General features: G+C 33.2%; 2 protein-coding genes across 2 annotated transcripts; one reads left to right on the top strand and one right to left on the bottom strand.

The window, feature by feature from the left end:
- Positions 1-2,483: 2,483 nt before the first annotated feature.
- Positions 2,484-2,922, bottom strand: LOC140867339 (peamaclein). The gene has a single exon (XM_073272415.1). It carries the CDS (start codon positions 2,887-2,889, stop codon positions 2,614-2,616), a length of 276 nt encoding a protein of 91 aa, XP_073128516.1. The 5' UTR covers positions 2,890-2,922; the 3' UTR covers positions 2,484-2,613.
- Positions 2,923-6,336: 3,414 nt separating this feature from the next.
- On the top strand, positions 6,337-17,648 carry LOC140860017 (alanine--tRNA ligase). The gene is made up of 24 exons (XM_073262747.1): positions 6,337-6,478; positions 7,091-7,329; positions 7,442-7,680; positions 7,788-7,928; positions 8,427-8,573; positions 8,690-8,842; positions 9,252-9,381; positions 9,739-9,835; positions 10,538-10,658; positions 11,138-11,197; positions 11,922-11,972; positions 12,048-12,143; positions 12,340-12,441; positions 13,787-13,909; positions 14,253-14,396; positions 14,487-14,558; positions 14,656-14,731; positions 14,800-14,942; positions 15,047-15,155; positions 15,234-15,421; positions 15,652-15,741; positions 16,381-16,560; positions 16,663-16,848; positions 17,400-17,648. Exons 2-24 carry the CDS (start codon positions 7,182-7,184, stop codon positions 17,469-17,471), a joined length of 2,868 nt encoding a protein of 955 aa, XP_073118848.1. The 5' UTR covers positions 6,337-6,478; positions 7,091-7,181; the 3' UTR covers positions 17,472-17,648.
- The last annotated feature ends 1,762 nt before the right edge of the window (positions 17,649-19,410 follow it).

Here is a 19,410-nt window from a genome sequence, read left to right as displayed (position 1 = left end):
CAACATCAGAAAAAAAATTTCTAAAAAAATGTATTAACTCGCACGTCACATGCATAAATACATTATCATTAAAAACTAATCAATCGAAGATGTGGTATTTAACTCGCCACCTAGTGTAGATAAAGATTTGAAATTTTAGAGGCGAAAGATATGAAGATCACTTGAGAATCTCAGTAGTTATTATTCGGGTTATTAGAGGGAGATGCATGCATTATTTTAGCTCACTAGAAAAAGACACATGGGATACACGTGTGAATACACTTTTATCGTGGACAAATATTGTTAAATAAATTAGTTGAGATGAGATAAGATTAATGTATAGTTAATCAATTATTGTCATGAAATTTTACTCAATAGTAAAATTCAATGTAATATAATATGTACAACAAGTTTTATAAAATGAGTTTGAACAATATTTGTTCAAAAATTTATGTGTTACAAGTCTAATTGAATATATTTTTGTTCGAAACAATGGTTGTAATAAATATTATAATTTTATATAAATTAGAAATTTGAAAAAAAAATAGAATTTGATATCTGAAATATTTAATAAAATAAAAATTGAGAAAAAATATAATAATATATAGTGTTGAAAATTTATTTTACGTATCTATTGATTATTAGAAGAAAATATAGATAATCTATTCTAAATCTTAAATTTATAATGCATTCTAAACTTTTAAATTAAATTACTGTGTAAAATGTTTTTTCTCCTTCATATTTTGGATTTTCTTTATTTCACGGTTTTTTCGTTTCCCAACAGTTTTTTATTTTTTGTAAAAATATAATTTTCTCATATCTTCAATATTAATTCTTGTGTTGTTGATGTTACTGAACGTCTTCTTTTATTTTTAATTTAGTTTTGTTCGAAATCACGGTTGCATTAATGGATTATTTGCTAAAATTTTGTTTGAATTTTGAACTGTTTCAATTACAAATGCTAACATTCTGTCTTTTATTTTAACTTTTTTTTTGTCTGTTTTGATAAGAAATGCATACTCTTCTTTATTTGGCGTATCTAAATACTCGTGGTATATATATTCAAGTGTTGTCAACTTATATATAAAATAGATTTTATTAATAATTGCTAATCGCTATATTGTATTTGTAAAAAAAAAAAGTTATTTATATACTTTAGTGATTGATCGAATCGATATAATATTTAACACTCCAACCAATAAAAACATTTGCACATTTTCAAACAATGTATTTGTTGCATCATTTATGATCATCGTTTTTCTATATTTACATTATCATTTTAAGATAAAACATTTCAGTAGCTCATATAATCTTATAAATATAATGTTTAAATGTATTTTTACCTTGACACAATATTAATATCAAAATTTATCCAGTTATTACAGCAAGGATGATAGGATCGGGTTTGGGGAAAAATACACAAGTTTAAAAATATTTTGATCTACAATAGCTCGATTCTTGAAATATTGAACATCGATGAATTAAATTGAGTTTGATTTTCAAAACAAGCGGAAGATACTCAATAATAATCCTTCAAACCAAGCGGAAGATATTTTGCATGCAACATTTTGGACTATGAAGAACACATAAAATGCTTCAACAATGCATCTTAAAAACAATAGCAATATTAAAGTAAATGCGATAAATAAATAGATATGAATTTGTTTATGGATGTTTGTAGTTCAATCTTCTACATCACTCATTATTCTTCCTTGGAAGGATAACAATAAAAGATTTTGATTTATACAACACATTTGTACAAATCTACTTCAAGACTAGGACTTACCCACTGCCTATCTTAGAACTCCTAGTCACTCGATTGTAGGCCGCAACCTCACAATCCGCATAATGTTTAACGTTTCTTATGTCAAGACTACAAACACAATCTTTAACGTCTTTGTGTTAAAACTATCACTGAATTAATCTATGAAATACATCTCTCTTGTATATATGAGTGAGTTGGATGTGAAGGACTAGACTGTTAAAGCTTCAAGAATTCTGATGTGTTCTTCACACCAAGGGCAAACTCTCAACTCAGCTGATAAATCTGGTTTCGACGCCCTCTGCCTTTTAGTCTCCCTTAAAAAAAATTTTCTGATCTTCATGATCTTGTATTTATAGTCTCCAAGAATGATATAGCCGTTAGATACAGAAATAAAGCCGTTAAAAGATTTTTGTACCGTTTCTGGAGCTAAAATGATCTTTGGAGCTCAACTGAACTTTTGGTGCGAAACTAAATTTTCCATTGTTTTGTTTATTGATCTTGAGCAATTACCACATGTTCGTCTCACGGATTTGTTTTCATTGTTTCTATTGTCTTATAGTATGCATTTTTTTGGTCTTCATTATTGTAAATTTTCATAAACTCTCTTAAATGTAGCCAATAATAAATAGAATGTTTTTTAAGATAAACTCACATGTATTGTAAAAAGCGATCATCAGATGGATAATATCTATTATTGATAACGATATTGAGATACTCATGAAACTAAGTTGATATTTTAATATTTTTAAAATGGAAAATATTACATATGAATATTATTGCACGAGAGAAATTAATATTCATATATTAAGCATACATATATAAGATTTCAAGTTCCTCACACAAATTTTTTCCTACCCATTTTTTTAAAATCAAGGGCATTTATTTCCACCCCTAGAATTCTTCAAGTCTCTGTAACAAGGGCATTCATCCAAGTTCCCATAAGTCCCCGACGGTACACAATTACACTTCTCGCAACAAATCCCACAATATTTGAGACACCGATGATGTAGAAATGCTTTGGAGCACCTAACCGCACATTTTGAGTCGCAAAAAGGCGATCCACCTATCACAAATGTGGTTTCTAGCAAAGAAGAAACCAAAACAAACGCGAGTACGAGAGTTGTCACCTTCATGATTTTCTTCATTTTTTATGCTTTGCTCACTTGGAAAATAAACTACTAATTAAGGTGTTTTTGGTGCTATGCTTTGTCCCGTCGATCGGCTATTTATTGGCAAATGGGCATGCTCACACATGCAAAGCTAATTAATGCGTTGAATGCAAAATTAATTTGTACATATTATTTTCCTAATTTTCTTTATTTAGGGATATTTTAATCATATACTTTCTTAATTTGTTGATGCTGAAATGCAAAATAATATGCGACAAATTATCAATATATAGTTAATGAAATTAATGCACCACCGTGATAATTTTATGTTCAATACATGCACACGCACAATATTCAGATTGCTTTTGAACTCAAAAATATATCCAGCAATTTCTTTTTATTATGAAGTATACACTCGCATGTTACATAAATATATTATCATTAAAAAAAATTAATGTACTAATCAATGAAAAGATGTGGTATTTAATTACCTCGGTACGAATTATAGAGAAAGATTTGAAATTTTAGAGGCAAAAAATATGAACAGAACTTGAGAATTCAAGTAGTTATTATTCGGATGAGTAGATGGAGCTAGATGTATGTATGTTAGTTCATTGTTGGATCTTGTTTGTTTGTTTTTTTGGTGAAAAACGGAGTAATATTTTTTTATGTCTTAACTGTTAACTATGGTGCATATTTTTGAAAAAAACCAATCAAATTTGTTGTTGATCACGGTTGTCATACTAGATGATTACACAACTGATATTTTATTTGTAAAAAAGATTTACGAAAATGACTATTGTAGTGTTTGAAAGAGCTTCTAGGAAACACTACCTATGTTTCTGTTCGGAAAAAAAAATTCCATAGAATTTTTTAAAAAATATATATTATATTTTGCTTTTTTATATTATAATTTGACAAACACTAATTTCCGACTTAAAATTATCACCAACAACATTGAAGTATCATGACCACCGATCAGATTTTAGAAATCAAGAAAAGAATTGTGGTTTCTATTGGAAAAACACTTGCAGATATAGGTCAAGTAGAAAACAAGATAAACTAGTGTTTGAGAGATCTTTTATGAAATTATTTTCAACTTTTTCTTAATAAAATTTCAAAATTTTGTTAAGAAAAAACTGAAAAAGTGTTTTTCTAAAAGTTTTCCTTGATTTACTTAGAGGACTATTGAACTAGATTTTTAATTTTTTATAAATCACACTTGGCGGAGTAATATAAAATTTAATTTTTTTTTTGTGGAACGTGGATGGGTCTTTATTTTTTTCTTTTTTTTATTTTGAAAAGAAAATCAAATAGATTATTTCAACGGATCTTGGTTTACAAGACTAACTGTTGGGATCGATTGAGGGGTGTGGTCGACTACTTTAATAAAGCTCTTATTCGATATTGTTGTATTAGTTGACTCTATATGACTTAGTTTGGTTCAGTTGAGGTTGGTCAAATGAACTGTCTCTTTCTCGCGTGTCTATGTTAATCAAACAACTACGATAAGTACGGAATGAAGTCGACTAACAGATTAAAACTATAATCAAATGAGTTAGTGAGTGAGTGAGAATGATTGACTGAAAGTAATATGCACAACAGTTTGTTTCTGGATGTTCGGAGATTTCAAAACTCATATGTCACCCTCTTCTTCCATCTCGAAATGATTTACTCTAAAAGACTTTTACTATCACAACACTTTGCAACAGTCATTCCTAGACAAGAACTTACACACAATCGTATATCTCATAACTCCTAAACTCAAGAAATTGGTCTTCGACTGATTCTTGTTACAACGAGATTTGCAGTACCTCAACTGATAAACGTAAACACAACACTTGCATTACAACTCAATACTTAACACAAAATGTTTCTCATTTATCTTATACACTGATATGCATGCTTGTGTTCTTCGACTCTTTGATGTAATCTTTTTGTTCCTCGACTGACTGTATATGGGTAAACTGAAGAGTTCAGTTTATCTTCAGTTTACCTCTGATAATGATATGTGAAATTACTTTTCTAGGGACCCGGATGCTTCTTCAATAGGCCCTTAATCTGTATTTATACTTGGCGGGCAAAGACTCTTTCAAATTCAAATTAATGTCGTTAACTTGTTTTTTTCTCGTACATTCTCTGTCATGACAGTATACTGTGAGTGCTCTGCTTTTGCGGCATCAGGTCTGTACTGTTCTTATCCACAAGAATTAAATTGATTTAGTATTTGTTATTTGTGATTACGCAATCTCCTGGGCAGTTCCAGTCGAGCATTTGTTTAGCTTTGACATTTCAGTTTGGCTCGACTGTAGCAGTGTAGTTTAGCTTAGAGCAGTTTGGCTTTTGGGAAATTGTTTCAGTTTAGCTCCCTAAACTGAATACAGTTTACTCAAAGTTTTCGGTTGAGCTCTGGTCAACGATCAACTCAATTGGTGTCTTCACTCTTCAGTTTAGCTCATCCAGTTTATGTCTTTTTTCTCTTTACTTTTGATGGTGGACAAGATCAGTTAACCTATGAACTTAGCTTAATTTTGACAATATAAAAAAACGCGTATGTTCCAACACTAACAATCCACTATTGTTTCATAGCGTCAATTAATATTTATATATTAGACACACAAATATTAATTTGAACACCAGAAAGGAGAACCATGGTTAATTTGACTTTTCACAAATCACAATAATACACCCATTTGTTTTTGACAAACCTTATTTTTTATTCTCTCTAAATTGGTGTAACATAAATATTTTATTTTATCTTTTGTTGAATATGAGACGTAGACCTCTATTGACATCACTCTTCGATATGCATTGCGTAAGTTTTGAGCTAGTATATTAATTTACAAACCATGCTAACTAACTAGATAAACCACATGACTTAAAATCTTGTATGTCAAACTAGTCCGATAAAAGTTGGTAGTGCATATGCTACATGATGATCAGTCAAATGCTTATTTCCTACACCAACTCGAATACATCGAGTAATGTTTTTTTGGTTTGATGTATTATTCGCATATTATTAATGGAATTCATATCATAAATCAAACCCAATAACCTCCCCTTTATTCGGAAAGAATATCTTTTGCCATCACTTAATTATCCCGATTCACATAAACATAGTACATTTGCGCCTTTAATTCTCAATTTTGAATTCAAATCTACGGATAGAGAATATTTTACTGAAAAAAAGGTTTTTTTTTTTAAAAAAAGTTTAATAATATCATACATCTATAATAGGTAGTCACCACATTCCCGAGAATCATGTCATAAATATAGAATAATTAACCTAAATATAGTATATAATAATCAATTATGCCAATAACATAACATAAATTATTGTTATATTCGTTGTGTTTATACCCGACGAATTCAATTCATTTTATGTAAGCGAATGATGTATATGTTATGAAAGTCTTAGTCAAATTTAACCTTTTGGGCCCCATTCGATAAGCCCAATTAACCATTTCTCTGGCCCAAGCCCGTACATCACTATGTCCTAAATTTCTAAAACCCTCACAAGGAACTATCGCAACGAAGACTGCAGTCTGCGATTCGACGTTACTAGCTCCTCCAAGGAAACGGCACTGGTGGCGGCCTTCTTAGCGGCCTCGGCGGCTTGTTTCCGGCGAGTATCTTTCCTATTTGATTCGATTTTTTTTTCTTACGTTCCTGAATCGATTTATTCTACTTCAACTCGTAATCCATTGAAATTAGATACAATTAATTGGAGTAACATGATAATTTTACGTGCTTGTGACAGATAGCTGATGGCTACAAAATTGAACTAGGTAGCCATTGCGGTTCACAAAATTGCTTAAAGTTCCAAACTTGATAAGTCGAGAGAGAAAAATGGAGATTTTTTTTCTCAAAATCTTTATCGCGCGCTTCTGGTTTGAATTGATCAATTGCTTTGTAGTTTTGATTCGTTTTACAACCCAAGTTTCTGTTTGCTAGTAAGCTCAACTTGCTGAAGTTTGAGTTTTCCTTGATAAGTGTTTGTTGGGTTTCAGTTCTGTTATTGAAAATGATTCTTGTTGTCTTGTTAAGGTAAAATGTTTATTATATTAGTTTTTCTGTTCCTGGGCAAGCAACAGTTTGTGATTTTTGGTTTAACTTATTTTGTTATTATAGTAATGCAAAGTATGCGTGAGAGATTTTATACTGGTGACAAATAATAAGTTCCAAAGTGAATTTGTTCGAAGGTTTGAAATTAATTTGGATTTATTGTAATTTTCAGAACTACATTCCTATTCCACAGACGTCTAATCACGTCAAGTAAATCACCTCCATCACTGCCGTTACTGCCTATACAAGTAGCATCTCGGTTGATGGGATCTCAGGCGAGTGAATTGGAATGGCCTGCCAACAGAGTAAGGGACACCTTTGTCAAATTCTTTGAAGACAAAGCGCACGTTCATTGGAAATCAAGTCCTGTCGTTCCTCTCAATGATCCAACTCTTCTCTTTGCAAATGCCGGTGTTGTATTTTCCTCCCTTCCTTTCCTTCCTCACTTTTAGATGATGGTAGTGGCCTTGTGACCTTTCTTGTGTTGTATTGAATACTGATGCTTGTTATATTGGGGGCTCAGGGATGAATCAGTTCAAACCCATATTTCTAGGCACTGCCGACCCCAACACTGAGTTAAGCAAACTGACCCGTGCTTGCAACACCCAAAAGTGTATCCGTGCTGGTGGTAAACACAATGATCTTGATGACGTGGGCAAGGACACTTACCACCACACTTTCTTTGAGATGCTGGGAAATTGGTCCTTTGGGGACTACTTCAAGAAGGAAGCCATTGAATGGGCTTGGGAGCTTCTCACCAAGGTAAGCGAACTCATATATCATCCATCATTATGATTAATATGGGAAGACCGATGATATACTTAATTAGTGTTTGCCTTTTTCCTGTTTCATTATTTTATTTATTTCAGGTGTATAAATTACCTACCGATCGAATATATGCCACCTATTTTGGAGGTGACGAAAAACTTGGCCTTCGACCTGATACTGAAGCCAAGGAAAATTGGCTCAAATTTCTCCCTCCTGCTCGCGTATTGCCTTTTGGATGTAAAGTATGTCCATTATTCATGTTCAGCTTCTGTACATATGCATGAACAGAAACTACGACATACTAGTCCTATAACAAGAGATAATTCAGCTTAGACTGTTGCTGTTTTCTATTACCATAAAGCCTCGGAGGCTGTGGCCGGTATTTTGTGACCTCTCATTCACGCAGTCTTACAAGGAAATGCTTGAGTAGAAGAAATAAGTCTGATAAAAAACATGGTGAATGACCAATGTGCCCATAACTGGAGTATTGCATAAGCATGGGCATAGTACGATGAGAAGCAATATACATATTTGATAGAATTTTAGCATAGTAAAATCTTTTGAGTTGTCATTTACGTATAGGTTCAATTTATTTATGGATATATTTGATAGTCACGTTGTTTACCTCATTCTCAGCATGCAAACTCTCGGTAGCTGGCTGTTTAAATCATACTGCCTGTCACATAAATACTTGTTTCATTCCATTTTTTTAAAGTTTAATTATATGCTGGTTTGAATAGGACAATTTCTGGGAGATGGGAGATACTGGACCTTGTGGCCCATGCACTGAAATTCATTTCGATAGGATCGGCAATCGTGATGCTTCATCGCTTGTGAACAATGATGATCCCACTGCAATTGAGATATGGAATCTTGTGTTTATTCAGGTCAATTCATCATTGTTTATGGGCTCTTAAACTGCTTATTTCAAGTCTGAATGTGACTGGTTATCATATTCTCTCAGATCATTGATATACTTTTCCTTGTTGATATCTATTTACAGTTTAACAGGGAATCTGATGGCTCCTTGAAATCTCTACCTGCGAAACATGTTGACACTGGAATGGGTTTCGAGAGACTGACTTCTATTTTGCAAAAAAAGATGAGCAATTATGATACCGATGTGTTCTTGCCGATCTTTGATGCAATACAGAAGGTAAACTGCGATTTATTAAGTCCGCTCCTTCAAGAATTATTACAATTATACTCTTGTCGCTAATTTACTGGTCTAATAATCAAGAATAAATAAAAATGTGATTTTGAATATGTATTTTTTTATTGACAGAAATGAATCATGACCATGTACTTTGGAGTTAAATTGTTTTCTGTTATGGTGTTTGTGTTGGCAAAATAGTTTTTCATCACTACCTTATTTTAGAGTTTTATTATTTGTGTTGGCAAAATAGTTTTGCATCACTGCTATATTATTTTAGATTTTGATTATGTGATGTTACGGTGTTTGTTAGCAAAATAGTTTTACTTTCCAGCTTCTCTACTGCGGTCTCATGTAATGTTGCATCGTGGTATCAAGTTCTTGTAGTTTCTGAAATCTGACCTTTCAACAGGCTACTGGATGCCGGCCATATACTGGCAAAGTTGGAGCTGATGATGTGGATAAAGTTGACATGGCATACAGGGTAGTGGCTGATCATATTAGAACAATTTCATTTGCCATTGCTGATGGCTCGTGCCCTGGTAAAGTGCTGTATTTTCATATTTTGTCTTGGTGATCAATTTAATTCCTAGTTTGTGGTTATCTTCAGCTAGCAAAATGCATTAGTAGGTGTGAATGGACATCTCTCTCTCTCTCTCTCTCCAACATCAGTTCGGTAAACATTTTTTGAGAAAAGTTGATACATTTCTCTAACAGTGTTGTTTTTAGTTGATGTGATGTTAAGCAATTAAGCTGTTTGCATTTTGTTTACCTATAGTTCAATTATTATAATGTTGAGATTCCATGTTTTCTGATGGTACCTTAAGTAATATGCTCAATTTGGGTTGTTAAAAGTTAAATGATGTACTTGGAGCCCATGTTGATTTGGTAATTTGCAGGCAATGAGGGGCGTGAGTATGTACTAAGGCGCATTCTTCGTCGAGCTGTGCGATATGGTACTGAAGTCTTAAAAGCGCAGCAAGGCTTCTTCAATGGGTACAAAACGACATGCTTGTTTTTTAAATAGTAATATCAGTTTATTTACTTGATGTACACATCGGAAAAACGAGTAGTGCTTTGAACTAGATATCCACCTGAATGACATGTAGCTGGCGCAGGCTGGTCTATTGTATGTTTTTGTGTGCATGTGTGTATGCGTGCATGCATGCGTTTATGTGTCCATAACTGTACATAATTTAATAACACATTCAGCTTATTTTGGCGCTATCTAAATAATGTGGGTTATTTGGCTTGTTGCGATTTGAATAATTTTATCCATCAATTTAATTTCAAGGAGGTATTCTCTTGGATTAATGTCTAAATTGAGTTGGGCTTTTTTAAGAAATTTAATTTAATGTATTTTTACATGATTGTGTATGCTGGAAGTTGGTTGTCAGCTGATCAAAATTTGCATTTTGACATGGATGCATACTTGTAGTTTGTGTTATAATAAATGAGATTTGGTAATGGCCATCTATAGACATTTTCATAAAATTTGGTACCATGACCACATGGGCTGGAATTTCCCAGCAGTTTCCTACCTAGTTTTTTTTTATGGTTTTTGTTTGGTTCAATTCGGTGATTAACAAAATTTTTAAAGCTAAAATCGTGATTAATTTAGTTTGCTGACATAATGTCAATGGATCAATTTGGTGTAATCGTATTGTCTTTCCCATGATTATATCATTAAAAAAACAGGCTGGTAGATGTGGTGATGGATGTCATGGGAGATGTTTTCCCCGAGCTGAAGCAACACAAGATAAAAATTCGGGAGATCATTGCAGATGAAGAAGCCAGCTTTGGCAGGACTTTGGTTAAAGTATGTATACGATTTTGTCTTCCTTATCATTTGATTGGCTTTACTTTGGGTCCAACAGGGATTGGCTTTACTTTGGGTCCAACAGGGATGGTTCAAAAGTATAACTTGCATGTTTTGACCAGTACAGATTTCTCTAGAGCGTTTATTAACCTGAGACATTCAATTGCAAGATAGTGTACACTAAGAACTTCTTAAACTATTGGCAACACTGATTTTTAACCTGGTCCACATTATCAGAATTTAAAAGTTCTTGGAAGATGGAAGGTTTATAATTTATTTCTATCATTTTTAGGGTATTCAGTAATAGTTGGATTATTGATGAATATTCTATTTGTCAAACCACTTTGTAGCTAAGTGGATGCAGAAATTGCTCCTTGACTACATGTAATTTTGTTATTATCTTATCGACATTGCTGGCTTATCCTATCCGTGCTCAATGGCTATAATCCACTTATCACATTGTTTGTCCTTTCCTTCAGGGAATCGAGAAATTTAAAAAGGCTTCTCAAGAAGTTCAAGGGACAATCCTCAGCGGGCAGGCAAGGGGTTCTTGTTAGCTTTTGTTATTTCAACTTTATCTTGTTCTTGTATGTGTTATGCTCTGATATGTTTACTATGGTCAATATCAGTTCTAAACTAATGTGTTACAAGTTCACAATAATTTATTGTTCTCACCAGTACTCATTTGTAATTTATATGGATTAATAATTGTCAATTATATGATTGAATCAGTAATTTGAAGTTTATTGCTGCTTCAAATTAGATAAGAGTCAGGATCGAACCAACCATTTCTAATTCCACATCTGATGAATACCGGAAGTAATATTGCATTGTCTTCTCAATATGCTTTTTTCATTCAGTTTCCGATTAAAAATAAAAAATGCTTTTCTCATTCATTTTAAGTAAAATTAGTGGAGCAACATTTACTAGATAGATTTAGCTTTACAACCTCCAAGGCAACAATAGATAACAACACGTCACTTGTAATAAGCCATCTACTGACTTTATTTATAATTAATAATTATAGAACTTTCTGAGGCGAATTGGTTTTTACCAGAAATGGAACGGAATTTACTCATAAATACGAAGGTTATAGTCTCATTGATTTTAGCTTTAGCAAAACTTATCATACATGCTTCCTGCTTGTCAAGATCAAGTATTTCACAATTAGTTGTTAAAATAAGTTCTGCCACTCCAGCTGGCCATTGGTGCTCGTTTATTTGCTGGTGCTTTGTCTCACTGCCCATATTCAAATGAATGCAGGATGCTTTCGACTTATGGGACACATATGGATTTCCACTGGATCTAACACAGGTGACTATCCAACCAACTTTTGGGCATGAAAAAATAAATTTCATGTGAATAATACTAACATCTCATGTCTCACAGTTGATGGCAGAAGAAAGAGGCCTGTCTGTTGACGTTGCAGGTTTCGACGTGGCTATGGATAAGGCAAGAGAAAGGTCAAGGAATGCCCAGAATAAGGTGTACGATTTGTGGTTCTACTTGTTCATAGATACATGACATCAAACGTTGTTAATTTACTGCTTGTTAAAAGTGAAATTTTGATATTGACGGATGAAAAATTGTCGATAATAAGTTCCGTTCGAAATTGGCGGGGTATTATTTGCGAATACGATCTATAATAACTCTTGGAGGGTTCTTTTGTATAAATTAACAGCAAGCTGGTGGTATTATAGCCATGGATGCTGATGCAACATCTGCGTTGCACAAAAGAGGAGTTGCTGCTACAGATGACTCGTTTAAGTTCACGAGGTTTCAGGTTCGTGCCTTGATGGATTTGTATTTAACAGGTTTTTTCCCATGATTTTGTAATTATTCGAATCCATTCCACGGACTATTATTTTATTGACACTAGCATTTATTTTATGATTTGATGTAAATCACCTTCCTGATTTAGTTGCTTGTTATGGGTATGCCTATTTATGACATTTTATTTTCTTTTAAAGTTAATCTCTGTTTGTATGAACCTATCATAAACTATTGTATTTTGACGCAGTTGGTGGATTCCATGCTTTTGTTTTTTCAGTTTTTTTTACATACGTGCACTGAATTTTGCGACATTTCAGTTGGATCTGAAAATTTAAAAATCATTTTGACTCTACTGTGCTTTTATGTGGTAATTCTGGGTTGGCTCTTGGTCTATTCTTCATCATCGAGATCATATTTGAATTTGCCAAATTACCCATTCATCTTGTCAGTTTTTCTTTCGAACAAAAGAGAGTTTTAAAATATGTTGTTTACACGACAGGGGCTTCAATACTTGATGAGTCGATTTGCTGTTCTTGGCATTTGTTAGGTTGTAGTTCGGTATGATTTGGTTTGTCATTTGTATACCTGTCATGTGGTATATGATCACATTTTATTTTCTGAAAAATCATTCTATATAGTAGACAGCTCAATCGATTAGTTTTGTTGTTACACAGAGATTGATGACTGTTAATATCAATGTGAAAAAGTTCTATTCTTGGAATTTCTACGAAGTGCCAGTTGTGCCCATCCACAACTTAATTAATGATTGAATTTTACTTTGCCACTTACCTATTTGTGGAACCCTCTGAGGCTGGAATTAATGTCTGTCTTTATTGCCTTTTTTCTCAAGACCTGAGCATTCTAGTTACTCATTTTGAATGATGCCTGCGATGTATTGCTGTTTGAACCTCTTTGTTATATCATTAACACCATTGTTTCTGAACAGAGTTTTTTTGTTGAAAACCCAATAGTTATGAATCAGTGTTCCTTTTGTTGGAAATGGATTTCCAATTTGATTTTGTTTATTATAAATATGGTTGATTATTCTGGCGATTGTTATTTGCCTCTTCCGTTGAGTGTAATGACAATATGACATACATCATCATCATCATCATCATCATTGCTATAATTTTGAAATGAGAGTTATGCTGATCTAAATTGATGATGATGTAAGCTGAAAAAATTTGATAAATGTTCTTACAGTTTCTTAGGTACTTGAATTTGAATTATGTAGTTATTTTCTTCTAAGAAATTGGATCGATCTGAACTTAGTCATGCAAATCTATCATAACTTTATTTTTGATGTAGCAAATATAACTTGAAGTTCGATCTATTTACATGGCTCATGATTTTAGGATCATGAAAGTGTGATAAAGGCTATTTACACTGGAAGTGAGTTTTTGGAAAGTGTTGCTCCTGATGAAGAGGTTGGCATTATCCTGGAAAGTACCAGCTTCTACGCTGAGCAAGGTGGTCAGGTGAATGTTTTGTTTTGATAAGGATCCGTAATGGATTTGAGCACAAGTATCGCATATAAATATAATCTTACAGTTTAAAAGGTATTTTGATTGTGGAATGAAGTAAATGAATAAAATTCTTGGATTAGGAGCTAGATTTGTCAGGCATAGAAGAATAACTCACCTCTTACACGCTGAATTATACTTGATCTGTTTATGCATCTTAGTAAGCCTTTTCATTTTCTGCACTCCATAATATTGTTCCTACATTATTTCTGTTTGCTTTGATATCTAACAGTAAAGCATGTGCGTGTGATGACATACTTTCATTTGTGCTAAGTTGACTAAGTCCATTTCCTTGTAGATATATGATACCGGATCGCTAGTAGGTCATGATGGAGTTATTGAAGTGACCAATGTTCAAATCTACGGTGGATTTGTTGTTCATATTGGCTCATTTCGTGGGAAAATTGGCAGATTGTATATTGGAGATAAAGCTATTTGTAAGGTGTAAAACACTCCTTTGTGCTCTCATAGACGAGTTCTGCCATTCCACATGCCATATTAATTTCAGTTCTCTTTATTTTGGGTTGAGCAGGTTAACTATGATAGACGGACAATGATTGCTCCGAATCATACATGCACACACATGTTGAATTTTGCTCTAAGGGTATGGCTCGGGAATAAAGTTCATGAAAGCTTCTAAGACTAGTGGCTTTTTAATTATATCTCAACTGTGCTCTTTGACTAAATTGTATTAAGTGCAGGAAGTACTTGGGAATCATGTTGACCAGAAAGGTTCCATTGTTCTTCCTGAAAAATTGAGATTTGATTTTTCTCATGGTAAGATTATTGTTGTTTTTTGGCCATATTCATTACGAGATTTCCAATTGTCTTCACACTTGAAATAGGGACACCTGTAAAGCCTGAGGAGCTGCGAAAAATTGAGTCAATTGTAAATGAACAAATACAAGAAGGGCTGGATGTATTCGCAAAGGAGACCAGGCTGACTGATGCAAAGAGTATAAAAGGTCTACGTGCTGTTTTTGGGGAGGTAAACTTCTCCAAACAATCTCTCTTTAATTTATCTAGACAAAGGCTTAAATGTTTTATATTGCCTTTGAATGTTGATGCAAGTGCTCGCTTCTGTTGATGCAGGTGTATCCTGACCCTGTCAGGGTAGTTTCAATTGGTAAGAAAGTGGAGGATCTACTTGCCAATCCTGATAATGAAGACTGGTTGTCAATCTCCGTTGAGCTTTGTGGGGGTAAATATAATGAAAATTTAATTGCTATCTAAAGGTGGAAACTTTTAGGATTCGAAAGTCATTTCTTCATGTCTACAGGTACACATATGTCAAATACGAGGGAAGCCAAGGCATTCGCTCTTTTGTCCGAGGAAGGGATTGCTAAGGGAGTCCGTAGAGTTACGGCAGTGACGTTAGATTATGCTTTCAGAGCCATGGAACTGGCATCCTCCCTTGAAGAGGAGATAAATGAAGCATCCGGGACTGAAGGAACCATTCTGGAACAGGTTTTTACACTTCATTCTGGATTGCATGAGTCACGGATTGTTTATTTATAGTGTAAAGATTGAAACCTGCCCTATCTTGCTACCTACCGGGAGAAACATCATACATCCTTGACCACTGATTCATGTTCTAGTCCTCATTCAAGAAGGGATTTTTTGGACTCTTTCTGTTCCCATCAGTGACATATTTTCTGATGATTTAATGAATTAATTTTTCTTGCCCCTGATAACAGAAAGTAACCTCTTTAAAGGGCCGTGTGGAAGGAGCGTCTATCCCTTCTGCAAAGAAAGCCGATCTCAAGGCCAAAATCTCCGAGCTTCAGGTACTTTCAGTAAATTCTTTGTGGTGGTAGTTGTCAACAGAGGCTCATTTAGCTGTTCTTGGCTCCAAAAGTCATAATATGAAGATGCCAGACCAATTTCCTCTTTTTCTATTTATTTATTTATTTTTTTAATTGTTTAAGTGATGATGAGAAATGGGCATTTGACTTGGATTACAGTTGCTTGTTTAAATTTCTTCCTGAGTTCATAAGTAACCAGAATTTCCAAAAATGTTCCGCGTAAGTAGAATCGAGGTTACTCATAATATTTCTTCAATAAAAATTATGGCTAAAATGTTCTAAACGTTCTCCACAGAGTTGAATTGAACATCAAGGAAACATTGTATTCGTCAGTTATTAGTTATCGGGTCAAAGTAGATGGTAAATACCATACTTGGTTTCTCCATTAACTAAAGATGCAGGATGCCTTAATATAACCGCTGTTCTTGGTAGACAAACTGGATCGGACTAGTGTTAATTTGGATTGAGCCCAGGTTGTAGGAATATTTTGTTGTCATATCAAGTCATACATTTATTTTTAAAAGTTCACGCGTTCCCCATTGTTCCTCTTCTTTTTGACACATCCGAGACAATTCAAGACGAATATTACCTATTCAGAAATAACCTCAAGATTTTTGTCAGACTCAAGTGATTAAAGCGAAAAAGAAAATTGCTGAAGAGAATATGCATAAAGCCATTGATATTACTGTGAAAATGGCTGAAGCTGCTTCTTCAAAGGGAAAAGCTTACTGCATCTCGCATGTAAATGTTGGTTCAGATGCTACCGCCATTAGAGAAGCAGTTATCAAAGTCATGGAGAAGGTTTTAAGCTGTTTCCTACTCGTTATCTTGCTACCCACTGTTCTGATTCATAAGTTACTTGAAATTAGACCAGCCTTTTTAATTTTGTTGGTTGGTGAATAGGGTATGGCAATTATGGTCTTCAGTCAGGATGAAACGGTAAACAAGGCCTTTGTGTGTGCTGGTGTGCCGGAGAAAGATGGCAAGTTCAAGCAATTAAATGTCAAAGAATGGTTGGAAAAAGTTTTGGATCCCATTGGGGGAAAGGGTGGTGGCGGAAAAGGGGGAAGGGGTCTTGCACAAGGCCAGGTTTGGAATGCTACTTTTATTGCTGATCACAATCGTAGCTGCACTAAATTGTTCATCAACATTAACTTTGAAAGTTTGCGCGCATTTTTTCAGAAACGATCTCATTCTTCTGGTTTCTTCTCCCTTGTGTTTCAGTACTACCCCCAATCAGCCATATGTATATAAAAAGTGTTAATGTTTTTTTGTGGAATGGGTTTTTATTTTTATTCATAAAAAGACGGTCTTTGTTAATGTGACCCTTCCCTGAAAGCTAGTGGATGCATATCAATAGAGGAACTTAGAGTTCACTACCATTCTTTGGTTGTGGGAATCTTTTATGTGTGTGCTTTTCGAAGAAGTGTTTCCTGGCTTAAAGTGATTTACGAACTACTGAACCCAGCTCTAGTGTGCTTCAAATTCAAATGGTAAAAAGTATAGAAACGTCACTTTTCACTTGTTTGAGCAAATGAGTATGGGTGTGCGTGCATATTATATTTTTTATTCATTGTATGCTTACATCATGCTAGCTAGTCATCGTAGTTTTATTTAGATTCGTCCCCTCTTTCATTCAGGCAAGCGATGTATCCCATATGGCAGCTGCAATGGATGTGGCAGAATCCTTTGCCGCCTTGAAGTTGAATTGATGCAAAGGGCATTTGATCGTAAGAGACAGTGTTTCAATTGTTTACTCAACAATCTATTGTTTATCGGTATTCATAATACTTGAAGTTTACCTGGATTAGAAGTTTTAAGTGAATTCCAGTCAGAATCACCTTTGCTGGGAAATTAAAATATATACTGGATTTTTCTTCTCTTTTTCATTTCCTTGTTCAGTTTCATAGATGGAGTTCTTTCGTTTTTAAATGATCACGGTGTGGATTCACATGCGCATCCCCGTTCTTATTTGCCACACGAGTTAATTTTTTTCGTTAAACGAGGATAAATACAAAATATTTACTTGGATCGTCTGGAGTTTTACTTGGGGATTTTAGAGGACCATTATTTGTTTCATTTCAGGGTGAATAGTGATAGTTACTCTTTTGATACTCTTTTGAGACATGACATGTTATGTCTCTTGAGCGTAAGCGAATAAATTTAACATGCACTGATACGTATAATTCCTAATGTTGTATCGAGAGAAATGTTGTAATGAAAATTGTTGTAGCCAAGCGCATTTTTATGGATGAATATTATCTTTTCCGTGCACTTTCCTTGCACATGTAATATTCAAGGTAATCTCGCTTCAAAAAAAAAAACAAATTCAAAGTAATCTGCAAAGTTTCAAAATGTATGCAAATATATCAAGCATATCATATAACAATGTTAATGTAGTTGGTTTGGTTATCTGTTATATTATTATTTTATTATTTATTATAATTTTGTTTTATGTGGTTTATTTTACGAGTGCGCAGTACTGAAATCATTTCGACAAAAAGATACTTACCCAAAAGATGTTCCAGGATAAATTACATGGAAACGAGAAATTTTTTTCTAATTCTAATTGCGTATCATTATTATCAACTACTAGGGCCCAGTTTGATAAGTTTGATTAAGCCTGGATTGTTAAAAAAACTCATGTTTGAATTGATTTTTGTAGTTGAACTATGATATGGATTAATAAAAGTTGGACTAGCTTATTGACAATCCATCAACACAATCTAGGTTGGATTATATTTGTCCACATTGATTACAAAAGTAGTTTATCAAAATATATCCCTTCACTATAAATAATAAAAAACACAACTCTTTTGAATAACTTTGTTTTTAATAATAATAATTGAGAGTAGGACATTTTGGTCAACCTAAATTATTTATACTAACTTATCTCACTTTTAAAAATCATATCAAACATAAAAAAAACTATCAAATACATATTTATTTTTCCTTATCAATCAATTATCAATCAACATTCTAATCTATGAGTTATTCCATCTTTGTACCAAACGGGGCCTTATGAGTGATAAGATTGATAATATATAGATAATTAATGTAATGTAATTAAAAATAAATAAGAAATGATAGTTAATATAGTATTTGATTTGATTGATATATTATAGTTTATTGATTTTGATTGATTAAATTTTATATAAAAATGATAAATTATCATTTTGTCTTTTTAACAATAAATAATATTATTTATAAGGATTAATATAATAATTTGAATTCAATGATTTGATTGATGTAATATAAATAATTAATGATTTGATTAATAATTAATGATTTGATTGGTGTAAAATTATAATTAATAGATGCATAAATAATATGCATAAATGAGCCTAAATAAAAAAGTTATAATGCAAACCAGCATTGACAAATTATTGGAAATTTGGAACTGATCTTGAGAGATATTTTGTCATTGGTTTATCTTTTCGTTACATAGTAAAGGAGTGAAACTCACTTTAAATATTTAGATTCTACCACATCGTCGTTCATAGTGATGGAAAATCGAATTTATGCGTCTACCCCATTTTCGTAGTATATATATTAGTCGATTTGACTTAAATACTGTATTTTTCCAATTCTCTTTTGATTATTGATTATTGATTATATCATCTTAAACCTCACATCAAGTACTATTAAAGA

This window comes from Henckelia pumila, chromosome 4, assembly GCF_033568475.1.
Source record: "Henckelia pumila isolate YLH828 chromosome 4, ASM3356847v2, whole genome shotgun sequence".
NCBI lineage: Eukaryota > Viridiplantae > Streptophyta > Magnoliopsida > Lamiales > Gesneriaceae > Henckelia > Henckelia pumila.
The sequence above is the reverse complement of the archived record's forward strand: the minus strand, read 5'-3'. Positions and strand labels throughout refer to the sequence as shown.